Source organism: Ipomoea nil, unplaced genomic scaffold (assembly GCF_001879475.1).
Source record: "Ipomoea nil cultivar Tokyo-kokei standard unplaced genomic scaffold, Asagao_1.1 scaffold1407, whole genome shotgun sequence".
Lineage (NCBI taxonomy): Eukaryota > Viridiplantae > Streptophyta > Magnoliopsida > Solanales > Convolvulaceae > Ipomoea > Ipomoea nil.
Window position 1 is genome coordinate 2434230 of NW_017617835.1, and position 13751 is coordinate 2447980.

A 13751-nucleotide genomic window follows, 5' to 3' on the forward strand; every position below is an offset into this window, starting at 1 on the left:
TATAAAAGAGGAGAAGAAAGCATTTTAATTAATCCAGTAATATTTTGCCATGTCATCAGTTGACAACAATAGCTGGACCCTACCAACTGAAATCTACGGACTATGGAAATTGTATTTCAAAAGAACAGTACTTTTTATGCGCGATGTTAAAAAAATAGGTGCCCAATATTAATACATTATATTAAAATTTTAAATTTATTTAGATTTTAGATATTTAAATTATTCTAAATAATAATAATGTAAATCGTTTTTATAAATTTAATATTTATATTTTATGTAATAATCTATACTCTATACTATATATAAAAATAAAATCATGAAATTTTAACTTCCCGCTCAATTCCTAAAAAATCTCTCTTTCTTAATAAAATATATTGATTTCTACTTTCCCATTCGTACAATAATTCTGGGTTAAAATTTTATTCTAATATTATAAAATAGTGTAATACAATTCGTATTGTAATCTATACTATCTGTACTTCTATCTATCTATCTATCTATACTTCTATACTATATATAAAAACAAAATCCTGAAATTTTTAACTTCCCGTCCGATTCCTAAAAAAATCTCTCTTCCTAATAAAATATATTGATTTCAACTTTCTCATTTGTACAATAATTATGGGTTAATTAAAATTCTATTCTAATATTATAAAATAGTGTAATACAATTCCTATTGTAATCTATACTTTTATACTATATATAAAAACAAAATCTTTGAAATTTTAACTTCCCGCCAAATTCCTAAAAAATCTCTTTTCGTAATAAAATATATTAATTTCTACTTTCCCATTCGTACAATAATTCTGGGTTAAAATTCTATTATAATATTATAAAATAGTGTAATACAAGTCCTATTGTAATCTATATCTATACTATCTATACAAACAAAATCCTGAAATTTTAACTTCCCGCCTAATTCATAAAAAATCTCTCTTCCTAATAAAATATATTGATTTCTATTTTCCCATTCGTACAATCATTCTGCGTTAAAATTCTAATATAATATTTTAAAATAGTGTAATACAATCAATCTATCTATACTATATATAAAAACAAAATTCTGAAATTTTAACTTCCCGCCCAATTCCTAAAAAATCTCTCTTCCTAATAAAATATATTGATTTCTACTTTCCCATTCGTACAATAATTCTGCGTTAAAATTCTATTCTAATATTATAAAATAGTGTAATACAATATATACTATATATAAAAACAAAATCCTGAAATTTCTACTTTTCCATTTGTACAATAATTATGCGTTAAAATTCTAATCTAATATTTTAAAATAGTGTAATACAATCTATACTATATATAAAAATAAAATCCTGAAATTTTAACTTCCCGCCCATTCCTAAAAAATCTCTTTTCCTAATAAAATATATTGATTTCTACTTTCCCATTCGTACAATAATTCTGCGTTAAAATTCTATTCTAATATTATAAAATAGTGTAATACAATCTATCTATCTATAATCTATAATATCTATAATATCTATAATCTATAATCTATAATCTATAATCTATAATATCTATAATATATATAAAAACAAAATCCTGAAATTTTAACTTTCCGCCCAATTCCTAAAAAATCTCTCTTCCTAATAAAATATATTGATTTCTACTTTCCCATTCGTACAATAATTCTGCGTTAAAATTCTATTCTAATATTATAAAATAGTTTAATACAATTTATACTATATATAAAAACAAAATCCTGAAATTTTAACTTTCAGCCCAATTCCTAAAAAATCTCTTTTCCTAATAAAATATATTGATTTCTACTTTCCCATTCGTACAATAATTATGCGTTAAAATTCTATTCTAAAATTATAAAATAGTTTAATACAATCTATCTATACTATATATAAAAACAAAATCCTTAAATTTTAACTTCTCTCCCAATTCCTAAAAAATCTATCTTCCTAATAAAATATATTGATTTCTACAATAATTCTGGGTTAAAATTTTATTGTAATATTATAAAATTGTGTAATACTATTCATATTCTAATCTATATCTATTTTATATATCAGTGTTGCAAAAATCGTGTCGCTGGCCGCGGCGAGGAAGGCTGGAATAGGCCTCCTCAGCGGCCGCCTCGCCGGCTGAACCGGCCTTTAATTTTATTTTTTTTTTTAAGTTGTAAAGTGTCAAAAGTTCGGCAACGCATAACTTTTGATTCCGTTGTCCATTTTGGACAAATGATTTTTTCGAGATCTATCCACCGCAAACAGCCGTAGGCGGTTTGTCCCACCAATTTCTAAAAAAAATACTTTATTAAAGAGTTTATAAGAAAAAACTATGAGAACCTTATGTTTTATTAATGAATTTTTAAGATTTTTAATTAAACAATTGTCCCGTGCATTATTTAATAATCTTTCTTTATAATTGGTCAAATTATTTAATTACGGTAAATTTGGGAATAATTAATGATGGTAATAGAAATCCTAGAAGAATATTGAATTGAACAATATTGGAATAAGGTTCAAATTGGCCACTGAACGTAACCTGAAAATGCAATTAGGCCACTGAACGAAAAAAAAAAAAAAAAAGTACAATTAGGCCACTGAACACTAAAAAAACATGCAATTAGGCCACTTAACACTCTAAATGTATGGAATTTTACCGGATAGCAGGTTACCTGCTTGCGTGGCAGTTGAGTTGACATTTTTAAATAATTTTTAATAAATTTTAAAATAAATTTAATAATAAATTTTAATTTTTTAATAAATTTTAAAAATAAATTTTAAAGTTTATTTTAAAATTTAACACCATCATGGTTGTCAACAATGACATATGTGAATGGTGAGTTTCCTCCTTTGGACACCACCATGAAAGATGTATCAACACCATCCCTTTCAAGCTCATCAAGTATTCTTTCGCCATGCGAGTCATTAGCAACCTTAGATATGACCCTTGGATTAAGACCAAGACGAATTTTATCATCCGGGTTTTATCAAAGCATTGCCAGTGTTACCACCTCCTTGAACCTCAAAGCTGGTGCTCCGAATTTTATCATCCGGGTTGGGGAATGAAGCTACAGCAGCCAGGAAGTCAACACTGGCCATTCCAACACCTCAGACAATGCGATTTTTGGGGTGCAGCGGATTCCACATTTTCAGCTTGAAACTTCAATGAATTTCAGGTAGAATAACAGAGTTTTTGAGGTTGTGCACCAAGTAGTTGTGGTCAGAGAGAGAGAGAGAGAGAGAGAGATGGGAAGGATATTTGTGGTCAATATGGAAGGGAGGACTTACAGGTGCAAATTCTACATCACGCCATCTACAACTACAACTGCTATTTACCATAGGAGGGTTCGTCGACCTGCTGCCCTCTCTGCTTCGCCGGAACCAAAAACCACCGGTGAAGGCCCCAACCTCACCGGATCTGTTGCTGCACCGCCAGATCTGCCTTACTGGTCCGTCGCCGGAAGGAGTTACTGCCTCGTATGCTCGCCGCCGTACCCACAACTTGCCGGAGAAGAACCTCGCTGCTACTCACTACCGACGGTTACTACTTAGCCGCCAAGTCTCGCCATCTCGCCTCACAGGAGTCACAACAACGCTGGTCTAAACAAGATTAGAAGAATAAGACATAAAAAGACAGAAAAGTCCTTCTAATTCAGGGTCAACAAACGGCTTCATTGACGGAGGATCAAAACTGTCCAACGACCAATAACAGTGTCTACTAAGTGGCAATTTTTATTATGGAGGATGAAAAGTGTCAATGCATCAATAAGTCTAGGACCAAAAATGGCATTAACTCCAAAATACAATACAAGAATATTTAATTATGGTTATATTATTATTGCGCCTCACGACCATTATATACTAACAGTACTTGAAAAGAAAACTAATAATAATAATATAATAATAATAATAATATAAGTGGTAATAATAATATCTAAAAGTAATTAAATGTTAATAATAATAGTAAGAATATTAACGTAAGAGTTGTAACATAGAATAAATTGTAATAATTAATAATTATAGTCTAGGATTAAATTTGGAATTGTTAGGAAAGATAGACGACCTCTGGTAAAATTAACTCTTAAATAATTATATATCGATTTAAATATTCTTAATATATTACAACAATTCCATTCCGTGCATCGCACGGGTGAAAATACTAGTTATCTATAAAAACAAAATCCTGAAATTTTAACTTCCCGCCCAATTCCTAAAAAATCTCTCTTCCTAATAAAATATATTGATTTCTACTTTCCTATTCGTACAATAATTTTGGGTTAAAATTCTATTCTAATATTATAAAATAGTGTAATATAATTCCTATTGTAATCTATATCGATACTATATATAAAAACATAATTAAAATTCTATTCTAATATTATAAAACAGTGTAATATAATTCCTATTGTAATCTATATCGATACTATATATAAAAACATAATTAAAATTATATTCTAATATTATAAAATAGTGTAATACAACTCCTATTGTAATCTATACTATATATAAAAACAAAATCCTGAAATTTTAACTTCCCGCCGAATTCCTAAAAAATTTCTCTTCTTAATAAAATATATTAATTTATACTTTCCCATTCGTACAATAATTCTGGGTTAAAATTCTATTCTAATATTATTAAATAGTATAATAAAATTCTATTGTAATCTATACTATATATAAAAACAAAATCTTGAACTTTTAACTTCCCGCCCAATTCCTAAAAAATCTATTTTCCTAATAAAATATATTGATTTCTACTTTCCCATTCGTACAATAATTTTGGGTTAAAATTCTATTCTAATATTATAAAATTGTGTAATACTATTCCTATTCTATCTATACTATATATCAGTGTTGCAAAAATCGTGCCGCTGGCCGCGGCGAGGAAGGCCGGAATCGGCCTCCTCCGCGGCCGCCTCGCCGGCTGAACCCGCGATTATTATTATTATTATTATTATTATTTTAAGTTGTAAAGTGTCAAAAGTTCGGCAAGGCATAACTTTTGATTCGGTTGTCCGTTTTGGACAAATGTTTTTTGAAATCGCGTATTTTTTCGAGATCTATCCACTTGCTGTAGGCGGTTTGGCCCACCAATTTCTAAAAAAAAATGTTTTATTAAATAATTTCTTAAGAAAAAATTATGAGAACCTTATGTTTTATTAATGAATTTTTAAAATTTTTAATTAAAAAATTGTCCCGTGCATTATTTAATAATCTCTCTTTATAATTGGTCAAATTATTTAATTATGGTAAATTAGGGAATAATTAATGATGGTAATAGAAATCCTAGAATAATATAGAATTGAAGAATATTTAATTATTGTTATATTATTATTGTGACTCACGAAATACAATACAATAATATTTAATTATGGTTATATTATTATTGTGCCTCACGGCCATTATATACTAACAGAACTTGAAAAGAAACTAATAATAATAATATAATAATAATAATATATAGTGGTAAAAATAATATCTAAAAGTAATTAAGTGTTAATAACAATAGTAAGGGCATTCTCAATAGTTGAAAATTTTGAGGAGATTTTGCATGTGTGGTTAGGAAAGAGAAAATGGGAGAGAAGAAAAAAAAGAAAAGGAAAAAAAAAAACAAAACAAAAATCTGGAAATAAAAAAAAAAACAAAAAAAAAAATTAAATTACGCGTCTGCCTGGGCGCGAGAGTTGCGCCTCACGCAACGTGATGGTTGGACCAAGGATTTTGTTTTCCATGGAGGATGGGAAGAAAAGTTGAGATGGTATGCCTATTTTACCCTTACTTTCTTTTTTAATTATATTACTCTTATTAATTTGTAGGGGCATATAGATCTTTATACTCATTATTCCTTACAATTCCAAATCTAACCAAACAATAGAATTAGTATTCCCAGTAATTCTTTTTCCACCAACCAAACAATGAAATTCATATTCCTAGTAATTGTTTTTCCATGGAATTCCAATTCCACTTCCCTTAAAATATTTTTCGCGAACCAAACGAGCCCGTAACCGACCACAGTCGCACAGACCCAATTGGCTGAGACCCTGTTCTCGGATTTTGCTTCTCGCATACCTGAGACGGTGAGACCACGATTCTCCGGCTGACGGCTCGACGCCCTCGCTCAGTCGCTCCGCTCCGACTCTCCCGTCTCCCTCACGCTCTCCGGCTGACAACCTCACTGCCTCAGCCATCAGCCAGTCGCCCAGTCAGAGATAAATTATTTTTAATTTTATAATGTAAGTCTGTATTTTTTAAAATTTTATATTGTTTAATTGCTTATACTATTATACTGTAACTACTAAGTCTGAAAGTGTGTAGCTAATTTTTTTTTTTTAATTTGTTTAATTTTATATTGTAAGTCTGTTCCTTTCAAAAAAAAATAAAATTTAAGTCTGTAATTGTATGATTTATCAGTTTGTTTGTATGCCACTATGCCAGTGCTAACTGTTCAGTGTGTTATACAGAAATTAGGCAGTGGTAATGTGGTAGTTTCTATTATTTTATTTCAATTTTGGAGACTTGAATATTGAATAATGGGTTATTTTTCGGTTTTTGATCGGTTATAGCATTTAGGTCGGTCCGTTTCGGTCGGTTATAGCGGTCAAAAATCCCCGTACTCACCCCTAGGCATAACTGTTCATTTGCATCCCCAACTCCCTAAGTGCAACGGACTAACGGGCTATTAGTTTGGGATATTTGTGTTATTTAGTGGGCTCCGATTCGAATAAGAAAAGCGAGTACAACATGGACTAAGAGCAGCGCTTCTCCTCTCCTACACACCCGCCTTACCATTACAGAATATATATATCACTCTGCTAAAACCCTTTGGCTATGAGCAGCTTCGCACTCAAACTTCAGCCTTCGCCTTCTCTTTCACCTCCCAAGCTCATTTCTTTCTTCAATTTCTCTCCGCATCTACCCGCCTCCCGTAAGCACTCTTTCTCATTCTCTTCTTTCCTTTTTTATCATTTTTTTTTTCTTTCAAAAGATTAGTCTTTATTTATTTATTTATTAATTTCTGCTTAGCTATGGAGTATATGAGTTTTCTTTGGTAGAAGTGTTATGTTATTATTATTTTTTTTTTTGGGATTTATACTCTGGATTTTAAAATATGGGGTTTCTTTTGTACGGAGCAATTCATTGAGATTCCTCCACTGTATTTTCATGTGCAGCTTAGGCGAAGTGTAGACAATGACTTTTTAAGGTTTAAAGTTTGCCTAATAAACTGTGATTGAAATCCTATGTTAATGTTTAATGCACCCTGTGGTAAGAACTCAATAATACAGTTCTTACCACAGTTTTCTCATGTGGCAACAACTTACAGCACCCTGTGGTAATTTTCTTGCTTTTCTCATGTAAAACTGTGAACTTGCTTTCTAAGAATTGAGATTTGATAAATTTGGAAGTTTTAGAATATTGGGAAAGCTGAGAATGCTTTCCTTGTCTGGTAATTAATATTTTTTATGTACACAACAGCTTAGGAATCATATAGGTCTTGCTGTAAGTTGTTGATAATTGTTGGATTGCTGATTTGTTAATCATTTGGTGTGGTTGCTGGCAAACTAGACAGGTACACTCAGATCAACAGCTAGTAGATTTCGTTGTGTGGGGAAAGTAACTGCAAAGCCGATTTCAACCATGACGGCTGTAAGTTCATATATGCTTTGTCTAGTTCTGTCACACGTGTACAGAGTTATTATTAGAGATATGGCTTTCAGTGGTGCTTCTAGACTGAGTTGTCTTTTAATTTTCCTCTTTTTCTAAATGGAATAAGGTGGGGAGTGTTAAAGAGCAATTAGCAAAATTATTTGAAGAATCTCTTAAATCAACGTTTCCTGATGAATCGGATGTACAACCAATGATGGCTATTTGCAACAATCCCAAATTTGGAGACTATCAATGGTATGGTTTACATTCTTATTTCATTCTAGGTTTCCTGTCTTTTATCTTTTCTATTGAAAAGCATTTGAAGTTTCAGTGCCAGTTGAGAGTTGAACTATGTTCTCTCTTAGTGCTTGGGGTGTTTTATGCTATTTATATTCTACAATTTCTTATTAAGCAAGTCTTATTTTGGTAGTAACAACGCCATGAGCTTATGGGCTAAAATTAAAGGGAAGGGTACTCAGTTCAAGGGCCCTCAACCTGTTGGACAGGTAATGGCACTGATTTTTGCTGTGCTTGGTACATCACAATTCTGTTTCAACCAACACAGTGCACGTCAATATCCTTTGACAATCAAATGGTTTCTCATTTGCAGGCTATTATGAACAATCTTCCTCAATCAGACATAATAGAAAAATGTAGTATTGCTGGACCTGGGTTTGTCAATGTAGTATTGTCGAGGGAATGGATTGCTCAGGTAGTTACTATTTTTGGTTAAGAGTTGTTGATTCCTTGAGAATGCAAGAAACTTATTATGACATATTATCATTGCTATCTCAGAGCATCCAAAAGATGCTAGTAGATGGTATTGAAACATGGGCTCCAAAGCTTCCGGTCAAAAAGACAGTGGTTGACTTTTCATCACCAAACATAGCGAAGGAGATGCATGTTGGTCATTTAAGATCTACTATCATTGGAGACACCCTTGCACGTATGCTTGAGTTTTCTAATGTTGATGTTCTTCGAAGAAATCATGTTGGTGATTGGGGCACACAGGTAGATTCATATTTCATTTGATGCCTCCATAAGAGAATATGGTTCTAAATTCTGTTTCTATTCTATATGAAATTAATTCTGAGTTTTAATATGTTTTTGTAGTTTGGTATGCTAATTGAATACCTTTTTGAAAAATTCCCAAACTGGGAAGCCGCTAGTCCTCAAGCTATTGGAGATTTAGAGGTAAGTGGTGATACTTTGGTTAGTTTGTTCTGTCTCTAGCTGATTGACACTGATTTATGATGCCGAAAACTTCCCTTATTGATTGGAGTTCATCCTTTTTAGGCATTTTATAAGGCTTCAAAACAAAGATTTGATAGTGATCCTGATTTCAAGGAGAGGGCACAAAAGGCTGTAGTCAGTATTCAGGTGAACTTTTTACTATCTTATTTTAAACAGTTGAATGGTCTAGACTCAACAGATACATCATATTATTGAAAGAGCTTGCAGAAACTGCTGAATAAGCATTCCTTTCTCCCAACAGAGAAGGAACTCTCTTAGTAGAGAGTTATATTAGGCAGATGGTCTCTGTATTTTTTTCTTCATAACTGTGACCACACAAGTCAACTTGTTATTCTTTTATTAATTGAAAGATTGTTTCATCTTTCCTACTATGCAGTTAGAGATTTATTTTGGTAATGGTTCTTGTGTTGCATTCTTTCTTTGTAAATAGGGCGGGGAGGAGAAGTACAGAAAAGCATGGTCACAGATTTGTGAAATTAGTCGAAGAGAATTTGAAAAGGTTTATCAGCGACTTGGAGTACACTTGGAAGAAAGGGTACTACATTGACCTTTTTTGTTCCATTAAATGGTTTTAAATAGCCCTATTCTCAAATCTCAACCATGGGATTTATAGTAAATTAGTAATACATTCTCTGATCTTGTATTTAATTGTTATTCCTTCTACACTATGTAATAAAATGTAATAATGCACTGTCCATTTATTAATTGTGTTTTTGCTGGGAAATAATTGTGTTTTCTTGATTTCCTTCTCAGGGAGAAAGCTTTTACAATCCTTTTATTCCAAAGACTATAGAGCTTTTAAATGAAAAGGGATTGGTTGAAGAAAGTGAAGGTGCTCGTGTCATCTTCATTGAAGGGAAAAAAATTCCACTCATTGTTGTAAAGAGGGATGGTGGTTACAACTATGCTTCAACTGATCTTACTGCTATATGGTAAGTTTAACTTGGAAGGTTGATTTCTGGATGTGCTGCAGGGTGCCAGGGTAAATTCATTAAGAAGTTCACTGTAAATAGGAATATGGTTCATGCTGAAAATACTTGATATATGTTAAGGAGCATGCTAGACTGCATATCTTTATTTGGGAAGTGGGTAGTCTGTTAACTTGTAGAAAGATATGCTTTTGCTTAAAATCTGTAAAAGGTTTGAATGCACTCAAATGTTTTAATATCACTTTTGTGATAAAATATATGTGGGGTTTTAGTAAGATGCTTTAATATCATATTTGCAAATTTATAGGTACCGCCTTAATGAAGAAAAAGCAGAGTGGATGATTTATGTCACTGATGTTGGCCAGCGTGAACACTTTGAAATGGTTTTTGCTGTAGGTGTTTAATACCACATCTTCATGTATATGTCCTATTTGTCACAGGAAACAGGTTCTGATATATTGAAAATTATAACTGCTTTATGTTTTACCCCAAATTTTTTCCAGGCTGCAAGACTTGCAGGTTGGTTTCCATCTGATGAGAATGCATATCCCAAAGCTAGCCATGTGGGGTTTGGTCTGGTTTTAGGAGAAGATGGGAAACGGTTCCGAACTCGGAGTACTGAAGTTGTCAAGTTGATTGATTTACTTGATGAGGCCAAGAGTCGGTGTAAAACTGCTCTCATTGAAAGAGGTATGTCATTAATTGCATGGTTGTTGTCTCTTTAGTTTGACATTTTGAGGCTGGCTTAGTTTTGCCTTCTTGTATTCCCTTTTTGTTCAATAAATTATTTTGGCATAATGTTGACAAAAAATGCAATAGACAATGTATCCTACTCTGACTCTAACTTATCATCAGGCAAAGCGGAAGAGTGGACTGAAGAGGAGCTTGAGCAAACTGCTGAAGCTGTTGGATATGGTGCTGTTAAGTAAGTCCCTTTCAACTATGCACACTTATGCTGCAGCTCTCTCTATCTCTCATCTTGACAAGGGAAATACAATGAAATTCCATGAATCCATGCTGGAGTCGCTTGTTGTAAACTGGGCATTGATGTCCTGTAGACTCGAGCTCAATAGATTTGATAAATCTTTGCGCTGACAGTCTGCAAGCTAACATGGGTTGGACTTTTGGCCAGCTATCCTCATGTTATAAATGGAGACTTTAAATAAGAAACTGGACAGATTAGATTTGAGCTGAGATTTCCCTGCTCAAAGGGATGAAAGAAGAATAACATCTGGAAGAAGAGTTTTGCTATTTTGCTGGGTTACTTTCCCTTTAATACACTGGAAAAGGAAAAACAGTCAACCCTAGGCCACTTTATCAGCTTGCCTCTACTTAGATATCCATGAACTGATTTCTCTGTATTTCAATGGACAATAAAATTCTTAACAGCGGAAAAATGGCTGTGACCAACTGACCAATGAATGGTGACATGATGTGGTTGCTATTGAGTTTTTATTTTTCTGCGTGGGAATGTCTAACAATTTTTTGTTGGGTGTTTGATATTTGATTTAAAACAGATATGCCGACCTGAAAAACAATAGATTGACCAATTACACCTTCAATTTTGATCAGATGCTCAGCGACAAGGTTTGTTGCTAGAATTGCTTCCTTGTAACTACATATCTAATTTTCAACTCAAAAGTTAGTTCTCTTGTTTCTTTCCTTAGTCAATTCCAAGTACTATATTGATCTTACTTGGCTTATTCTCAATTATCAGGGTAATACTGCTGTATATTTACTGTATGCACATGCACGAATCTGTTCAATCATCAGGAAATCAGGAAAAGACATAGAGGAGCTAAAAAAGGTATTTTACCTTCATTTTCTATGTAGTGTTCATTTGGGATGTTATGCTAATTTTATAGGGGTACTTTGTCTTGGAGATTTGGAGCTAATTTATATAGCACATCATCAGGGGGTTTAGATTTTCATCTGGAAAAACATGTGAAGTAATTGAGTTGAGTTTTTTTTTTTTTATCAATATCATACCTGATGTGTCTTATCACCCCTCCCCACCTCCCAAAGAAAAGAAAAATACTGAAGTAACAGAGGAAAGATGATCCTATAACATTCACTTTTTAATTTCCTTTATCTTATTTCAGCTCCATTTTCATCTTCACTTTAACAACCCACCCACCCACTTTATGGCAACTGAGATGAGCTAAGCCTGGCTTTAGGGATTTTTTTTATTGATTGCCCAAGTATCCTTGTAAAAAAGCACAGACCATGGCAATGTTGTAGTGCCTGTGAATGATTGCAGACTTACAATCTCCAAACTAGAATTCTCCACTGTTTTAGTTAATTTTTTGGACTGATGTTATGGTTATTGAACAGACTGGGACACTAGATTTAGCTCATCAAGATGAGCGAATGTTGGGACTCCATTTACTCCAATTTCCTGAGGTAAATTAATAATCCCTATTCTCATCTGCTTGGCATCAATCTTAGCTACGAGAGTATCAATTTTGCATTTTCTTTTCTTTTCACTCTTGTAGGTTGTTGAAGAAGCTTGTACGAATCTTCTACCGAATTTATTGTGCGAGTATCTCTATAACTTATCCGAGGACTTCACAAGATTCTACACAAATTGTCAGGTATGCAAGCTCTCTATGGATAATTATATGAAACTAGTAGAATAAAAACAAAATCTAAAACAGGAAAACCTTCTTTACATAGTTAATTAATGTAGGGAGCCTAGAAGATTAAAGTAGGAAGATAACAAATCTAATCATGGTTGCATTTACCAATTTTCAATATACCTCCTTAGTTGACTGTGTTATCCTTTTGTAAAAAAAAAGAAGTAAATTTGGTTTTGAATATGAAGTGATACGTACTTCCATGGCGTAAACCATCAAATAACATGTCTTGCTGCATTACCCTCAACATGTTGTTCCCATTTGCTGAGGTGGATAAATCATTTTGTGGAATAAGAACTTAGCTGTATCTTATCTTGAGGACCACTATTTCCCTTATAGATTATTGTCTGAATATGATGGTGGTTGCTAAGGTGTCTAAACTTCCCTATATGTGGAGTTTCTCGAAATTAAATAAAACACCTTAGAATTTTGTTGCAATTTAGAAGCTAAAAATGCTATGTTATGCCATGTTTTATCGGTGAAAAAGTACTTTTACATTATCCAACGACTTGACTTTGCGGTTTTCAGGTGGTTGGCTCGGCCCAGGAAACAAGTAGGCTCTTGCTTTGTGAAGCAACCGCAGTTGTGATGAGAAAGTGCTTCCACTTATTGGGTATCACCCCAGTTTACAAGATCTGATGACCTATTTATACTCACCCTCTTGATACTTTTAATGATATTGCTTTGTTATTTCCTGGTATTTAAACCAGGAAATATCCTTGCTTTATACACAAACTTGCCTTTGTAATTTTAGCATGAACATGCATTAACTAGTTACATGAGTTTTTTGCCTGTTTCATGAATTACTTTATGAGAGATAAAGAATCTGTTTATTCTCTCTGAGGTAATATAACATTTGTGAGAGGGAAAATGGTGATTTTACTCCGTTAGTTATGTCTAAATTGTAGACTCAGTTTAGAATTTATTTTGATTTCTCAAATTATTAGAGGACAAATTGTTCATTTTGTTAATTTTTTCTAAGTATATAAAAAGAAACTTTTTAACATTGATTATTTCAAGTGAATGTTGGGTTTATTGTAATGTTGATTACATGAGAACAAAGTGGCCATTATTTATTTATAAATTTCAGGGAAATGAATTCTATAATTGAAAATATATAATATGAATTTCTATATTACACTCATTCACGTGTCTTTACTATGTAAGTGCAATTAAGTCTTTCTACTAATTATTTTTAATAATTTATTTTTCACTGATATATCAAGAACATATTTCTCAAAATTTTTATTGCATTGCGATTTTAATCATGTCATATTACAATTTTAATTATTGATAAAAATTTGCTTTCTAATTAT

The 13751-nt window shown here is 32.4% G+C and overlaps 1 protein-coding gene across 2 annotated transcripts; it reads left to right on the forward strand.

The window, feature by feature from the left end:
- Positions 1 to 6677: 6677 nt before the first annotated feature.
- LOC109186710 (arginine--tRNA ligase, chloroplastic/mitochondrial-like) lies at positions 6678 to 13274 on the forward strand. 2 transcript variants are annotated; one of them, XM_019336816.1, is made up of 18 exons: positions 6678 to 6897; positions 7540 to 7616; positions 7744 to 7871; positions 8047 to 8122; positions 8227 to 8328; positions 8412 to 8627; positions 8730 to 8810; positions 8913 to 8996; positions 9301 to 9405; positions 9624 to 9802; positions 10107 to 10191; positions 10303 to 10489; positions 10655 to 10724; positions 11317 to 11386; positions 11517 to 11606; positions 12134 to 12202; positions 12295 to 12393; positions 12964 to 13274. In XM_019336816.1, exons 1-18 carry the CDS (start codon positions 6801 to 6803, stop codon positions 13072 to 13074), a joined length of 1926 nt encoding a protein of 641 aa, XP_019192361.1. In that variant the 5' UTR covers positions 6678 to 6800; the 3' UTR covers positions 13075 to 13274. The 2 variants fall into 2 exon arrangements, with proteins under 2 accessions (XP_019192361.1, XP_019192362.1); XM_019336817.1 differs by having other exon boundaries at positions 6814 to 6897; positions 7536 to 7616.
- Positions 13275 to 13751: the final 477 nt, after the last annotated feature.

Bases quoted from the DNA above. Each gene is read 5' to 3' on its own strand.
- LOC109186710 (XM_019336816.1), top strand. From the start codon at position 6,801: ATGAGCAGCTTCGCACTCAAACTTCAGCCTTCGCCTTCTCTTTCACCT. The intron at 8,329-8,411 runs GTAGTTACTATT...TTGCTATCTCAG, and splicing joins CGAGGGAATGGATTGCTCAG to AGCATCCAAAAGATGCTAGT. The intron at 8,811-8,912 runs GTAAGTGGTGAT...CATCCTTTTTAG, and splicing joins AAGCTATTGGAGATTTAGAG to GCATTTTATAAGGCTTCAAA.